Source organism: Entelurus aequoreus, linkage group LG11 (genome assembly GCF_033978785.1).
Source record: "Entelurus aequoreus isolate RoL-2023_Sb linkage group LG11, RoL_Eaeq_v1.1, whole genome shotgun sequence".
Lineage (NCBI taxonomy): Eukaryota > Metazoa > Chordata > Actinopteri > Syngnathiformes > Syngnathidae > Entelurus > Entelurus aequoreus.
Genome location: NC_084741.1, coordinates 55,409,006 through 55,426,625, shown reverse-complemented (window position 1 = coordinate 55,426,625; position 17,620 = coordinate 55,409,006). Strand labels below are relative to the sequence as shown.

Here is a 17,620-nt window from a genome sequence, read left to right as displayed (position 1 = left end):
ATGTAGAGTTGAGTGTCATCAGCATAACAGTGAAAGCTAACACCGTACTTGCGTATGATGTCACCCAGCGGCAGCATGTAAATACTAAAGAGTGCAGGGCCAAGAACCGAACCCTGGGGAACTCCGCACGTTACCTTGACATAGTCCGAGGTCACATTGTTATGGGAGACGCACTGCATCCTGTCAGTAAGATAAGAGTTAAACCAAGACAAGGCTAAGTCTGACATACCAATACGTGTTTTGATACGCTCTAATAAAATATTATGATCGACGGTATCGAAAGCGGCGCTAAGATCAAGAAGCAGCAACATAGATGACGCATCAGAATCCATCGTTAGCAATAGATCATTAGTCATTTTTGCGAGGGCTGTCTCCGTAGAGTGATTTGCCCTGAAACCGGATTGAAAAGGTTCACAGAGATTGTTAGTCACTAAGTGTTCATTTAGCTGCTGTGCAACAGTTTTTTCGAGAATTTTGGAAATAAACGGAAGGTGGGAGACCGGTCGGTAGTTTACCATGAGGTCAGGATCGAGGTTAGGTCTTTTGAGCAGAGGATGAATAACCGCTTTTTTGAATGCTAGGGGAACAGTGCCGGAGGAAAGTGATAAGTTTATAATATTTAACACTGATGGACCTAATAATACAAACAGTTCCTTGATAAGTTTCCCAGGAAGTGGGTCAAGTAAACATGTTGTTTGTTTTATCCCACTTACACGCTGTAATAATTCCTCTAATGTTATTTCATCAAAAATAGAGAGACTATTTTGGAGGGCAGTGTCCGTCGTATATACAGTCGTATTTGTGTTAATAGAGCCCAGTTGTAGCTGGGATGCGTTGTCTTTAATCTCCTTTCTAATGAGTTCAATTTTCTTATTAAAGAAATTCATAAAATCATCTGCCGAGTGGGTGGAGCTACTGGGAGGAGTCCCTTGTTGGGTTAGCGATGCTACTGTACTAAACAGAAATTTAGGATCGTTTTTGTTGAGGCGGATGAGATTTGAGTAGTATTTAGCTTTAGCTAAGGTAAGCATGCGTTTATAAGTTATTAAACTATCACTCCATGCTTGATGGAAAACCTCAAGTTTAGTCGCGCGCCATTTGCGTTCCAGTTTTCTACATGATAATTTATGAGCTCTAATTTCTTCTGTAAACCATGGGGTGCGCCTTTTAGGGGCCCTTTTTTGCTTTAGCGGTGCTATACTATCAATAATTTCGCGCAAGGCATCGTCAAAGTTGTTAGTGAGTTTATCAATAGAGCCGACATAATTTGGGAATGGTGCTATTACCGAAGGCAGTAGGTCAGCAAGAGTCATCGTTGTGGCAGCATTAATGTTGCGGCCGCTATAGCAGTTATTATTATTATTAGCTTGTTGACAAAGAGTCAAAACTTCAAATTTTATAAGGTAATGATCGGACATTACTTTAGTATATGGAAGTATCATAACTTTGGAGGTGGTGACACCCCTGACAAGCACTAGATCTATTGTATTACCGTTGCGATGCGTGGGTTCATGTATTATTTGTGTAAGACCACAGCTATCAATTATGGTTTGGAGCGCCACGCACTGAGGGTCCGATGGGGTATTCATATGGATATTAAAGTCCCCCATTATGATTATATTGTCGGCGTGCGTCACTAGATCAGCAACGAACTCTGAGAATTCACTGATAAAGTCCGAATAGGGCCCAGGGGGGCGGTAGATAACAGCCAGGTCGAGAGGTAGCGGTGTGACAGACCTCATAGTAAGCACCTCAAACGATTTATATTTATTATTTAGGTTAGGGGTAAGGTTGAAATTTTCATTGTATATTAGTGCGACACCCCCTCCCCTTTTAAGAGGGCGGGCAACATGCGCATTCGTATAGTTAGGAGGAGATGCCTCATTGAGCGCAAAAAATTCGTCCGGTTTGAGCCAGGTTTCGCTAAGACCAATGACGTTAAGATTGTTGTCTCTAATGACCTCATTAACCAATAACGCCTTGGGAGACAATGATCTTATGTTTAAAAAGCCCATATTATAGGTATTGGGCTGTTTTGACGAGTTTTTGTTAAGATTATCCGTAGTGGCAATATTAACAATGTTGCGTTTATTATGCGTAGTGCACTTTAAATAGTTTCGACCATATCTAGGAATTGATATGACGGGAATTTTCCGATTGTTTGCTTGGTGCTGCAATAGACTGGACATATCATAATTTGCCACCTCAGTAGAACGCATGTCCACCTCTGACACAGACACAACAGAAAAAACATTATGTGAATTGTGTATTATTCTAAGAGAATTGCTATGCGTACATGGATTATCCAGCCTGGCGCTGGCTAGTTCTAGCTTAACTGACTCCTCACCCGGACTAACAGACATTGTAATTGCCTGTGACCGGGCTTGCTCTAGTGTAGTCAGTCAAGTGAGACTTAAATAGTAGTCTATGTTTCTAGACAGGATGATGGCGCCTTCCTGGTTAGGGTGAAGGCCGTCTCTCATCAGTAAGCCTGGTTTGCCCCAGAAAGAGGGCCAGTTATCAATAAACGTTATTCCCTGCGTCCTACAGTAGCTAGCCAACCACTTGTTAAGCGAGACTAATCTGCTATATCTCTCATCATTGCCTCTCGCAGGCAATGATGATATCAATCATTCATTATGAGGTGAATGTGTGGTGACCTTTAACCTCAGAGGAGTGACTTGTGATCATTAGGCTGCCCTTTCCACTGTGCTACAAGACACAGCTTGACTCTTAACCTGCATGCTAAATATGTCATAGAATAATCAGACCCACCATATATGTGTCACAAGAGAATTGTGATGGTCAGATTGAAATATAAATGTTCTATATATACAATCACAAAAAAGGCAAACTAAGAGATGTACATATATTTTGCATCTCTTAGGAAGCCTAACTGTTTGTTTTGACCGTTTTACTTGCTATGTTCATACATTACATGCACCATATTATGGCTGCTACAGTACCGGTACATACACACATATATTACATGTAAACTGTCATAGTCTTTTTAGGGTGTGTGTTCACGTTTTGTTGGTTTAAAAAAAAACTTGACATATTGGTACGAGACAAAAAGGGTTTAGGACCCTTCAAACTTGAGTTATTAGTCAAAAGTTTACAAATAACACCAGTGTAGGGATGGGCAATATAGGAGAGGATAGACTAGACCAGGGCTGTCAAACTCATTTTAGATCGGGGGCCACATGGAGAAAAATCTACCCCCAAGTGGGCCGGACTGGTAAAATCACGGCACGATAACTTAAAAATAAAGACAACTTCAGATTGTTTTCTTTGTTTAAAAATAGAACAAGCACATTCTGAAAATGTGCAAATCATAATGTTGTTGTTGTTTTTTACACTTACATGTTGCGGTTAATAGTATTCTATCTTTATTTGTCGTTATTTATATTTTCTGAATAAATTATGTGATAATGTTCATCAGTCAAGTCATTTTAACATGTTAACGTGTTAATTTTCAATCTATCAAGATAAAAAAATTATATCAAAATCATATTATAGTATGTTATTTATGTAGTTTGATAATATTCCTCGTCTGATGTACTAACATCATGTGGTTTATTTTGTACATATGTAACATCATCTTCAAAGACACAAATAATTGCTATTGCGACATCCAGTGGACACATTTAAAACTGCTGTGTATTTCATTAAAAAATTTCAGGTTAATTTTTATACTTAGCAAACTCATCCCGTGGGCCGGATAAAACCTGTTCGCGGGCCTGATCCGGCCCTCGGGCCGTACGTTTAACAGCCCTGGACTAGACTTTATTCATCCCACAATGGGGAAATGATGTGGTTGTAGTGCAGATACAATGATTCCACAAAAAATAGGATAATACAAATTTAAAATACGCATGAAAAAACGAGGAAAACATTAAAGAACACAAATGACCTAATAACATAAAAAGAGCACAAAGCTGATGCCACCAGCTCACCAATTCTACATACAGCTACAAAAGTAAAACACAATGAAAAACCTAAAAAATTAACAATGTTGTGCACGTACAATTGCACCATGCATGGACAAACAATAAAACAAAAGAAGAGAATAATCCAACACCCACAAACGCAGCACGGCCAGAGACCGAAACAGACCCAACCGAGTAACCAAGAGAGAGCTAGTGGTCAGCCTCTGTTCTAGGCTGCCCACTAGCTCCCGGCCAATGTCCGGTACGCGCGGAGGAGCGACAATCAGTTCAGGGAGAGCCAAGCGTCCGATACGTATTCGTTCAGCCAAAACTCCATCTCGACGCACAACGCATCTCCTCCGGTCTCTCTATGCGGACGCGGGTGTGGCAGAGAGCCAGCAGCTGGTCTCCGGTACAGAGATGGCAATGGCCAAAAGGCTCCTCTGTGGTGGATCCAAAAGTCCACCAAAAAGCCCCGCAGAAGTCACAAAAGTGCTATCCCTTGCTGCGCCGTGCCGAAAGCGCCCGAACCAACAGGCAAAGAACGCATACATTCACGATATATTACTTGGCATATAAATAATAATAAAGCTGTTTCAATGACATATGCGGTAACATAGCGCATCATTTCCGGTTGTATTATTTTCTCAAAACTATTATTAATCTACTTGCTAATTTACTGTTAAGAGTTGGTGACTTCCCATTGTAACATGGTTGTGTTTCCACGTGTGTTTCAATGTAATACGCATTTATTCTTCTATTGTTTCAATGCTTTACATTAGTCTTGGGAGAGTTCGTACAAATTAGGATATCTATCCAAGACCAAGTAGTTCACCGGGGCAGTAAAGTTCATACCAATGCTGCTACAGATACTTCGAATTTTCAAAACTATTGAATGATTCATTTTTTGATCACAATTTCAATATGACAACATGTAACTGTAAAAAAAAATATAAAAATAGTTCCCTTATTCCCTTGTATTACATACAATATGTATATTAAAGTCAATGGTGCAAAATAGCTAAACAAGAGTAAATACTATTATTGGCTCTTGTTTCCCGAGTTAACCGTAACGAAACTAAATATTTTGTGATACTCATTTAATCACTGTAGTATCGACCATATCCTGATACCATACTTGGTATCGTTGCTGTCTATATTTTTATTGATCCGCCCACCCCTGTTTACACTCAAGAGCTCTAGTTAGCTATGCTTTTTATATCCTCCAATGGTGTGTAATGTAGCATGTTTAGCTATTCATTGTCATCCAGTGATAATGATACTTGAAATGGAGTTTATTTTCCTCCATGGAGGCAAAGGCTATTGATTTAGAAGTTGCAATGTGGAGGGACATTAGCCACTAGCTCGCTACATTGCGTTGAGGAAGCGTTGGTGTGCTTGTCGCTGTCAGGTTTGCAGGATAAAGCAAGAAACATGCATTATATTAAACATGTATATCATTTATATCATATATCGTCTACATCGCACAACATTACACTGTTCGAACAGTATGGAAAGGATTCATATGGCCCCATTCCTAGGTGGATCTCGGTGAGAGGATGGTGGGGGGGGGGGGTAATCATTTTGCAATGCAATCGGCTGAAAATGTTGGAAAGCGCCACTCTACATAGTAGATGACGTTGTGGTCAAAGTTGGAATTGCCATAAAACTAATTTTAAAATATTCAACACTGCTGCTGTCCGGCGGCTAAAGTGAATGGTGCATTCCCCTGACCCTCAATCTGTCACGTTTCATGTGTCAGGTAAACCGCGACAAATGGGGCCATATGAAGAAGGTATGTAGGAAGTCAGTTAGAATTAGAGCTTATGTTCATGTAAATGAGGATCTAGATCAGTGGTTCTTAACCTTGTTGGAGGTACCGAACCCCACCAGTTTCATATGCGCATTCACCGAACCCTTCTTTAGTGAAAAATAAAAAAAATGTTTTTTTCAAATTCAAGACAAAGTTATATGTTTTTGGTAACTCTTTAGTATGGAGAACATATTCTAAGTAACAAAGACTTAATTTAGAGTTATTTGGACACTACAGGAACATATTCTAAGTAATAAAGACTAAATATAGAGTTATTTGGTTAGGGTTAGGGTCAGGGTTAGAGGGTTAGGGTTATAATAAGGCCATACCGAATAAGGCATTTATAAGAACTTAATAATGACTAGTTAAGAGCCAATATGTTACTAATTTGCGTGTTAATAAGCAACTAATTTATGGTGAATATGTTACCCATACTAAAGTGTTACCATGTTTTCTTACTGGTGCATAAAATGAACCGTGTATGAACATCACCTTGTTCAAACAACAAAACCAACACAGTGCATAAACTCACAACAAACTACACACTTGCAAACCAGTCAGCTGTTGCCGTATCCGTAATACGCCGATAGGGAGAAGTTTGTATTTACACGATGAGTCGGGTGTGTTTTGACCTCCGCCGAACCCCTGAGGCCGAGTCACCGAACCCCTAGGGTTCGATCGAAGCCAGGTTAAGAACCACTGATCTAGATGTTCTCAGCCTTCAAATCTTTAGAACATTGAAATGATTGAAGCCATAAATCTTCAAATAATATGATGTGTTATATTATATTTACATGTGAATAAATGATTCCTGAATAATGCACCCGTCCCTGCTCGAGAGAAAAACATCTAATGTTTACGTTTGAAGGCACCCTTTTCATTATGCTATAATAACACATTCACAAATAAATGTTTCGCTTTTCTTCCTTCGTATAAAAAGCAACCTAAATAAGTTGTTATTATTTGAGAGGAAGAGGGCAGGTAAACATCAAAGGGTCCACGGACTGACAAGATGCCAGCAGAATTTACTTTCTGTCACTCCACTTTATTCTTGGCCGTACTGCAACAAAGTCCAAGGTGCACGCAGAAAATTGTCCTATTCCTTTGATTCTATTCTGTCTTCCTCTGCTACACACAAAAAAAAAACCAGCCACAAAGCTACAAACAGGAAGTTTCTCTTTTTGTTATTGGACGCAACAGATGTTACAGGTGAGGCTTCTACGGGGTGCACTATTGAAACAACTGAATTTTCCAAGAATTGTTGCTATCTTTAATATCTACAGGATTGCGTTTCTTAAATGAGCTAAATAGCGAGTGCAGTCCATTTAGCGTGTCTGTCCACATGAATATGCAGAATATATGCGGATTATCAGAACACCCGCAATACTGGGAGGGGGAGATGCAAATATTATCATCTAGCACTTGCATTGTGATTTATCAAGACTGAAACTGTTCTGCGGCTGCTGTTTTGCGTCTATATTTAGCACGTCCAGAGTCTGCGTGCAAACCGGCACAGTTATGCACAAATGGCCTCGCCGTGTTCAGGAAGAGGTACTCTTCTGTGATTGTGTTGACAATCTACATATTTCTGTCAGAAATAAAAATATCAGACATATCATCTGTCCAGCAATTCCATCTTTGAGTTGATGAATGACTTACTGTTTGTTTTGTAGACAAACATACAACAAAACCATGTCTGCTAGACATTTTTTTTATGTTTTTGTTTTTTTCCCCTGGAGAAATAATATTGATATATGAAAATACGTCATGCAACAACATCATTCCAGTTGCACCATTGCAGGCATTGCTGTGTTCTGGCAAAAACACAGGATGCACGTTTGGCTTGCTAAAACATAAGTTCTATTGTCCAGATTGTGATTTTATTTTGCAGAAAAGGTGGTAAACATGATTGATGTGCGCTGCTGTTTTGCACGCACTAATACTCCATCACTGTTGGCGCTAGGAATTTTCAAAATGGGGTCCCAGGCACTCCATCAAGTCATAAAAATGGTCCCACAGTAAATGTTTGGGGTCCCACAATTTTTGTTTCGTCTGACATCACATGGACAAAGATAAAACCTTCTGGAGGAAAGTTCTGTGGTCAGATGAAACAAAAAATTAGCTGTTTGGCCACAATACTCAGCAATATGTTTGGAAGTGAAAAGGTGAGGCCTTTAATCCTAGGAACACCATTCCTACCGTCAAGCATGATGGTGGTAGTATTATGCTCTGGGCCTGTTTTGCTGCCAATGGAACTGGTGCTTTACACAGATTAAATGGGACAATGAAAAAGGAGAATTACCTCCAAATTCTTCAGGACTACCTAAAATCATCAGCCCGGAGGTTGGGTCTTGGGAACAGTTGGGTGTTCCAACAGGACAATGACCCCAAACACACGTCAAAAGTGGTAAAACAATGGCTAAATCAGGCTACAATTAAGGTTTTGGAATGGCCTTACCAATGTTCTGACTTAAACGTGTGGACAATGCTGAAGCAACAAGTCCATGTCAGAAAACCAACAAATTTAGCTGAACTGCACCAATTCTGTCAAGAGGAGTGGTCAAAAATTCAACCAGAAGCTTGTGGATGGCTACCAAAAGCGCCTATTTGCAGTGAAACTTGCCAAGGGACATGTAAGCAAATATTAACGTTGCTGTATGTATACTTTTGACCCAGCAGATTTGGTCACATTTTCAGTAGACCCATAATAAATTCATAAAAGAACCAAACTTCATGAATGTTTTTTGTGACCAACAAGTATGTGCTCCAATCACTCTATCACAAAAAAATAAGAGTTGTAGAAATTATTGGAAACTCAAGACAGCCATGACATTATGTTCTTTACAAGTGTATGTAAACTTTTGACCATGACTGTATAATATACAGTCATGATCAGGATTTGAGAGATTGATATTGCATATACAGTGTATATGCAATATCAATCTCTCAAATCCTGATCATGAAATGCACATAGTTGACGGAGAGGCATTCATTTAACAAGATGTTTATTATTGTGGAAGTAGTTGGCAGTGACATTTAATAACTGCACTGCATCATATTTAGAGGTGATGAAAATATTGCTATTTGAATAGTTTTACTGAGAGTTATTATCAGGGGTCCCCAAACTTTTTGACTCAGGGGCCGCATTGGGTTAAAACAATTTGGCCAGGGGCCGGGCTGTATATATATATATATATATATATATATATATATATATATATATATATATATATATATATATATATATATATATATATATATATATATATATATATATATATATATATATATATATATATATACAGTTTATATATATTTGATTTATATATATATATATATATATATATATATATATATATATATATATATATATATATATATATATATATATATATATATATATATATATACATACATACATACGTATATATATATATTTGCTATATATATTAGATGAGATCGGTAGGTTGTGAGTTCAAACCCCGGCCGGGTCATACCAAAGACTATAAAAATGGGACCCATTACCTCCCTGCTTGGCACTCAGCATCAAGGGTTGGAATTGGGGGTTAAATCACCAAAAATGATTCCCGGGCGCGGCTACGCTGCTGCCCACTGCTCCCCTCACCTCCCAGGGGGTGATCAAGGGGATGGGTCAAATGCAGAGGACAAATTTCATCACACCTAGTGTGTGTGTGACAATCATTGGTACTTTAACTTTTTAACTTAAAAAAAAAATATATATATATATATATATATATTTGATATATATATTAGATATATATATATTAGTGAGTGAATTGGAAGTGAATTATATTTATATAGCACTTTTCTCTAGTGACTCAAAGCGCTTTACATAGTGAAACCCAATATCTAAGTTACATTTTTAAACCAGTGTGGGTGGCACTGGGTGCAGGTGGGTAAAGTGTCTTGCCCAAGAACACAACGGCAGTGACTAGGTTGGCAGAAGCGGGGATCGAACCTGGAACCCTGAAGTTGCTGGACCGGCCACTCTACCAAACGAGCTATACCGCCCCATAACATATATATATATATATATATATATATATATATATATATATATAGCGCACTTTCTGCGCACGCGATGATGTCACGTTATCGATGAGAAAATGCATTTTTAAACTATATGATTTGCCTGAGCGGCTAGGAGACACCGTGAGTAGCAAGCGCTACAAAGTGGATAAGAAAAGACAAAAAAAATAAAATTATTTTTTTTAATTAATTTTTTAATTTTATTTTTATACTTGGGACTTCCCGCGGGCCTGATTTTGGATCCGGCCCGCGGGCCGTAGTTTGGGGACCACTGGTTATTATGATGGCACAATTTGGGCAAAAGCCAGGGCTACCTAATAAAGTGTCTTTCCACACTCAATAAGGATGTTTTGTTATGTGTCTCCACTCAGGGGTCCTTCCGTGGCGCCCTCTCTCCCGCCCCCCAGAAAGCCTCTGCAACGTCCCCTCGTAAGCGAGGGCCCGACAACGCCGTGGTCCACTTCTTCCGTACCATCGTGAGTGAAACGGCGTCGCTTACGTGAACAACTTTGAGGAGATTCTGTCTTTGTTGCCATGTTTGTCTCTTTGCTCCTTGTGTCTGCCGTCTGACTAACTCTGTCCCAACACTTCACTTTCTCCGCTGGCGTCCTTCTCAGGTGTCCCCTGCGCCCCCAAAGTCCAGGGTGAGTTCTCCATTCTCCATTTGACACACGACGAATGCCTCTGCACTCAAATAATACAGAAGTTAAACGTTTATCAGTAGAGGAAGGTCCGATTTTAAGATGGATCCAAAAGTCTGCCTTTTTTTAAAAATGTATAAAGGTATTAATGTCATTGTTTAGTCCCTGCAGGGATTGACAATGTCACCAGAGTGTCAATTAACCCAAATTTAACTAATCCCAGCAAATTATGCACAACCTTGCAAATTCGTCCAATGCCCGCAACTTTTCCGCATATATTTGCCAATCGTTTATTCAAAATGTATGTTTGTTTCTTGTGAAGACGAAGCAGGACTACACGGAGCCCCTAAAGCAGAGGTGTCAAAGTCGTTTTCACCGAGGGCCACATCGCAGTTATGTTTGGCCCCAGAGGGCCGCTTCTAACAGTGAATATTATTAATACACAATTTTTTATTGCATTTTATTAGTACCGTATTTTTCGGACTATAAGTCGCAGTTTTTTTCATAGTTTGGCCGGGGGTGCGACTTATACTCAGGAGCGATTTATTTGTGAAATTATTAACACATTACCGTAAAATATCAAATAATATTATTTAGCTCATTCACGTAAGAGACTAGACGTATAAGATTTCATCGGATTTAGAGATTAGGAGTGACAGATTGTTTGGTAAACGTATAGCATGTTCTGTATGTTATAGTTATTTGAATGACCCAAAAAATGCGACTTATACTCCAGTGCAACTTATATATTTAGTTATTTTTATTTTTATTGATTTATTGATTTATTTCAGGCAATGACATAAAGAAGTACAAGTTGACAAAACATAATAATATAAATTGATATAGTGCATATATGTTTTTTTCCTTCTTTATTACGCATTTTCGGCCGGTGCGATTTATACTCCGGAGCGACTTATACTCCGAAAAATACGGTAGATCTTTTTTAAACTAAAATGTAAAAAAAATATGATATGTTGCAATAATTTCACCTCAAATGTAGTGTATATTACTGTAAATGTATTTATGGTTAGAAGAAAAAAAAGGCAGCTCAGTTGCCAGTTTTTTTTTACTGCAAATAAAAAAAACTGCAATTTTACGGTAACATTTTGGCACATGAGCTGCCAGTTGTTTTTTTTGTTTTTTACCTGAAGGTTTTCGGGTGTATAACCGTAAATGCCAAAACAGCACCATCGTTTATTACAGTTTTTTTTTTATTTAGAGAAAAATGTTGTAAAAACCACAGTAAATTTCACAATTTTACCATGAAATCTATTGCTATTTTTACATTGCACAATTTGATGCATAACTTGCTTTGAAATCATTATTATTAGTATGTATTTCTATTTAAAAAATGGTTTGAATGTTTGATAATATATTTTTGCATAATTAGACAATATTTAGGTTAACATAATTTGCGATTACAAATGTACAAATTTGCGATTATTATGTAGTACATATATATTTTTTCTCCCAAAATAGAAATAAATAATACATTTAGTAAGAATAGGTACAGTACTTTATTGATACATATTATTTCCAGGCTTTCGAGGGCCAAATAAAATTAAGTGCCGGGCCACATCTGGCACCCGGGCCTTGAGTTTGACACCTGTGCCCTAAAGGGACACATATTTTTTGCGAGATCTTGCAATACTTTTTTGCAAGATCTCGCAATACTTTTTTGCGAGATATCGCAAAATGTTTTTTTCCTATGTCAGTGAACCGGAAGTGAAACAGACAGCGATGGAGGAGCGGGAGCATGCAGGAGCCTACCCATCAGCTGTGCTCTGTTGTCAGACAATAATACGATTTGATGTCTTTATATGTTAGGCCAATACTAAAATAGAAATCTTAAAACTTCTCCCAAGAAGGCTCCTCCATCGCTTTGTCTGTTTCACTTCCAGTTCACCATCGCTGTGTCTGTTTAATTCCGGTTCACTGACATAGGAAAAAAACCTTTTGCGAGATTTTGCAAAACATTTTTTTTCCTCCATGTCCCTTTAGGGGCTCCGTACAGGACCAACAACATGTAACAATATACTAAGTTTTTTTAGTATGTATAAACCTTTTATTAATAATGTTCAACATTTACAAACAAGCATATGAACAATAACAATCAAAACAAGTACAAAAACAGTACAATACAGCGCCAGGTGGCTGTAAACTCAATAAAGCAACTATGGTAGAATGCAAAATATATATATGTAGCAATAGAATAAAATCCCATGGCGAGCAGGGAAACCTGCGAAACAGGCTTGTAGGGATGATATAACCTCTCGTGTTTTTTCCTGACCTAACAAATATATGTAGCAATGTGTAAAGCCATAGGCTCACACAAGTTCCGTAAACCAGTGTTTTTCAACCACTGTGCCACGGCACACTAGTGTGCCATGAGATACAGTCTGGTGTGCCGTGGGAGATGATCTAATTTCACCTATTTGGGTTAAAAATATTTTTTGCAAACCAGTAATTATAGTCTGCAAATTATGTGTTGTTGTTGAGTGTCGGTGCTGCCTAGAGTTCGGCAGAGTAACCGTGTAATACTCTTCCATATCAGTAGGTGGCAGCAGGTAGCTAATTGCTTTGTAGATGTTGGAAACAGCGGGAGGCAGTGTGCAGGTAAAAAGGTGTATAATGCTTAAACCAAAAATAAACAAAAGCCCCTAAGAAAAAACATTGACGCTTAGGGAAGGCTATGCAGGACGAAACTGAAACTGAACTGGCTACAAAGTAAACAAAAACAGAATGCTGGACGACAGCAAAGACTTACTGTGGAGCAAATACATGTACATCCGAACATGACATGACAATCAACAATGTCCACACAAAGAAGGATAAAAACAACTGAAATATTCTTGATTGCTAAAACAAAGTAGATGCGGAAATATTGCTCAAAGGAAGACATGAAACTGCTACAGGAATATACCCCCCAAAAAGAAAAAGCCACCAAAATAGGAGCGCAAGACAAGAACTAAAACACTACACACAGGAAAACAGCAAAAAACTCAAAATAAGTCACGGCGTGATGTGACAGGTCGTGACAGTACACCTACTTTGAGACAAGAGCTATATTGATGCATGCTTGGTTATGGTTTAAAGTCATATCCAACAATTGCGACAACAACTTTTTATTGTCTGACTTTTGTTTTTTAATGATTTCTGCTGGTGGTGTGATATGCCTTTAGTATATCAGTATGTGGAATTAAATTATGGAACAGATTACCCAAATAAATAAAAAAAAGCACCAATATGATTCACTTTAAGAGACTGTTCAAACTACAGGTGCTCACAGAGTACACAGAACAAGAATTATACAAAGATTATTTATGTATTAATATTTGTATGCTTACATATGGTATGTTATTTATTTATTATTTATTTGTTCACTGTTCTGTTACAGTGAACAAGGAAATTGGATAAAATTGCTATGGTATGAAAAGGGATAGGATTAAATAAGCTCTGCTTCTTCCTGCTCCTTTTCGGACGTGCTGTAATGAAACAACTGTAATTGTGAGATGCATTACATTGTATCGTAAGCATGTCCCAAATAAACTGAAACTGAACTGAATTGAACTGAACTGATGAACATCTTGACCTTATTTAAAAAGGAGAATTATTCATCTCATACAGGATGAATAAAGACATCAATGGCTTTTCTGTTCTGTTTGATCAGCTGTTTTAGGGTCGCGTTACAGACATGAAACATTTGCGATGTGTAAACAAACATTTACAACATCGTTCTATGCAAATATCTCATTTCACAACCTATTGGTATATATCTGCACCTTATTCGGTGCGGCTAATATATGAAAACATGTAGTGGGTGCGGCTTATATACATGTGCGTTCTATAGTTCGGATAATATGGTATTCACATTCAAACTTAAAGGCAATTTAGTGTCTTCCTTTAACTTACAGTAAACCAAAACATGCACATGGAGAACATGTAACTGAGCACAGAAGTGCCAAAACGGTATTTTTATGTACATGGACGCAGCGTTTTGCTAAATTATCTCCAAAAAGGCAGACTTTTGGATACAACACTTGAATAGTTTTCCCTCTCCTCCTTTTGGTATTTCTGCTAAATGTTTCCAACCTCTTCGTCCACCCTTTCTCCCGCTGTCTTGTCTCCTCTGTGTGCCCATGACTACCTCCCTCCCCCAACACCTGGTATTTCTGACCGTCCCGACTGCCTGTCCCTGTCTCTTATGTTTCTGCATGTCCAGTGGAGAGAACTAGCAGCCAAGATAGGTCTGGTAGGTGTCCAAGAAGCGCAGAGGTTTCATGGCTCATTAACCAAGCGGGGCAGACAAAGTTGTCCTGTCGAGCCTTCACGCGTGAGGCTGCGCCTCTTTTTTTCATTTAGTCTCCATCGACCACCGCAGCTCCTCTGACTCGCTCACTTTGCGCCTAGCTTTCAATGTTTTTTCACATTGTCGAGCTTTGCAGGCTGACATACAGTTCCGCTTAGATGGTTGGTTGAATGTCAGGTTCATTTTGAACCGGTGTTTATTGTCAATTATTTTCAAAAACAAACATTTTGCAATAAGTTAGAATTTTGTGTATTTTAAACATGATTAGTATTATACATATAATACACGCATGCACCAAATCATTTTAATCTATGCTGAAGGAGGTTCCACAATGTTGTAAAATTTGACAAAACCAAGCCCTTCTTGACGATTGACTGTTTCATAAAGAATGGGGGAGGTCTAAAAATCCTGGCGGCGCTCGCTTCCTTCCGATGGCCACCCAGTCAAAACCAAACATTGGACATAAAACCTTTTTAGCCAGGGTTGAAGGAGGCAAGTATGTCTACAAAATGAGATATTAAGCACCGAGCTATATGAAAGTATGGCCGAGCTACAAGAGGAGATAATCTTGCCTTTTTTGCATTTGTCTCAAAACAATCCTCCATTATAAGGGTATGTACCAATTGAATTGGTCCAATTTGGGTTTGTTTCTGTAATAGCGTCGCCACGGTAACAAGAAATGTTCCCAACTATAAATGGCGCTGTTGGGGTGAGCGAAACCTTTCCGACGGTATAAGATATGTAGGGGTTTGTCTCGCATTAATCATTGACTTCTGAAGGAGTTCCTCCCATCAGCCGGTCAAAATAGATGGACAGGTCATTGAAGTGGTCCAGTCGTACAAGTACCCGGGAGTCCACCTGAACCACAAACTGGACTGGTCAACACAGGCAAATTCTGTGTACAAGAAAGGTCAGAGCAGACTTTACACATATTTTTATCAGTCTGATGTAGCAAGTGCCATTTTCTTTGGAGTTGTGGGTTTGGGGTGGTAGCATGATCTCGAGAGACAGTAACCGGTTGGACAGGCTGATTGGGAAACATGTCTCTGTGATGGGGAAAAATGTGGACTCTGTGGGAGCTGTGCTTGAGAGAAGGATGAGGACTCTCAGGCATGGCATTCTGAGTAACAACAGACATCTTTTGCATGACACTATGGCCGCTCAAAGGAGTAACCTGTAGCAACAGGCTCCTCTCATTACACTGCAGAACGGAACGGTTTAAGAGATCTTTTGTTCCTTCGGCCATGAGACTGTACAAAAGATCTGTCTGAACAATACATGTGCATTTTATTACCGTTGCCAGTATCTTTGAGAAGTAAGTATTTATTATTGTTGTTGGTATAAGTCAGGGGTGTCCAAAGTGCGGCCCGGGGGCCATTTGCGGCCCGCAGCTAATTGTTTACCGGCCCGCCACACATTCTGGAAATACTATTGTAAAAATAAAAAAGATCATTAAAAAAAGTGGAATGAGGTGAAATCTAACGAGAAAAAGTTGCAATGTTGACACAAAAGCTGCCATGCAGGCTGTTTTTTTTTCTTTTGTCTTTCTTCATTTTTCTTTTATTGCCATTGCTCAAAAAATAATAATAATGACAAAAAATCCATGTTATAATGAATTATTTTCAGGGCGCCAATTACTTCAAATATTTCACTTTAAAATGTTTTATGTGGTCAATATTGCATATATTGTGTAGTAGCCATATAAAAACATCAAATTTTTCTTTGACAAAAGCGCATAAAACAAACAAAATAATAGTTTCAGCATAAAATCGACAGATATATCTGAAGTTGATCTTGTAACTTAAGTGTTGAAAGTAAAAGAAAAACCTAATAAAAATGTATCACTTTATGAGTGGGGCACCTTTTGGATCCCAAATATATTTAGTGATTTTTTATTTATCTTTTCACTGTGATTACTCAAAAATATGAAATAATTAAAATCAATGGTGTCCTGCATTATTGATCTTTTAGGGCTCTAATTACTAAATACTGCATATTTCAGTTTTACTATAAAATAACTAAGTTGTTTATGACAGAAAAGCCATAAAACATTTTTTTTACATTTATATTACTTTATATCAACTTGAAGTTGATATAGAGATTTACTGTAAGCGTTAAATAATTAAAAAAATATAATAATCTGACTTATTTTTAACATTTTAATGACTGAGACCCTTTATGGTCCCCGGGATCCCTAAAGGTAAAATAAATTAAAAAATGCATATATTTTGTTATGGTTTGAAAATGAAAAATATCAAAATGGCCCCCACATGCTTTAATTTTTCCGTGTGCGGCCCTCAGTGGAAAAAGTTTGGACACCCCTGGTATAAGTGAATATGTTTTTATGCTACTGGACACCTGATTTATGGGGAATCAATGAAGTATTTATCTGTCTATCTATATATATAGCCAAACACGGGCCGTTGCATGGGACCCAAAGATTTTTAGGGACTCCAAAACATCTTATAAAAAAAGATTAAAAACAAGTGTAAATGTACTTTTGTCATAAATTGTGCACTAAAATGTTTAATCAGTCATGTTCGTTTTCGACAGCTCCACGCGGATTCAGGAAGACAAAGCAAAACAAATGTGTTTGATAGTTAGGTTTTGAGACGTTGGAGTTACCATAGAAGAGAGGGGGAGAAGAAAAACTGTTTTTATTAAAACTACACAAAGTGTCAACACAGAGGGTTCGATTTACTAAGAACTAAATACCTCGTGCTAAACAACGTGTGCAATCTATACAATAGCGTGTACTATTAGCGGGCGTGTTGTGTGTAATCTACTAAGACTTTGTGTGCAATTGTAAAGTGGTGCAGACCGTCTTATTTAATGAGGATTTAGCGAGTGTACTATACAAGGCATCACCACGGAGACA

General features: G+C 38.2%; 1 protein-coding gene across 5 annotated transcripts in view; it reads left to right on the top strand.

Moving 5' to 3' along the window:
* Window positions 1–17,620, top strand: part of LOC133660261 (myelin basic protein-like) — a 48,251-nt gene that overhangs the window by 9,137 nt on the left and 21,494 nt on the right. For 2 of the 5 annotated variants that reach the window (XM_062063571.1, XM_062063572.1), the window contains exons 2-4: window positions 10,164–10,268; window positions 10,410–10,436; window positions 14,656–14,685. In XM_062063571.1, coding sequence (XP_061919555.1) covers window positions 10,164–10,268; window positions 10,410–10,436; window positions 14,656–14,685 — 162 coding nt within the window. The remainder of the gene's footprint in view (window positions 1–10,163; window positions 10,269–10,409; window positions 10,437–14,655; window positions 14,686–17,620) is intronic. The other 3 variants (XM_062063573.1, XM_062063575.1, XM_062063574.1) reach the window with 2 other exon arrangements.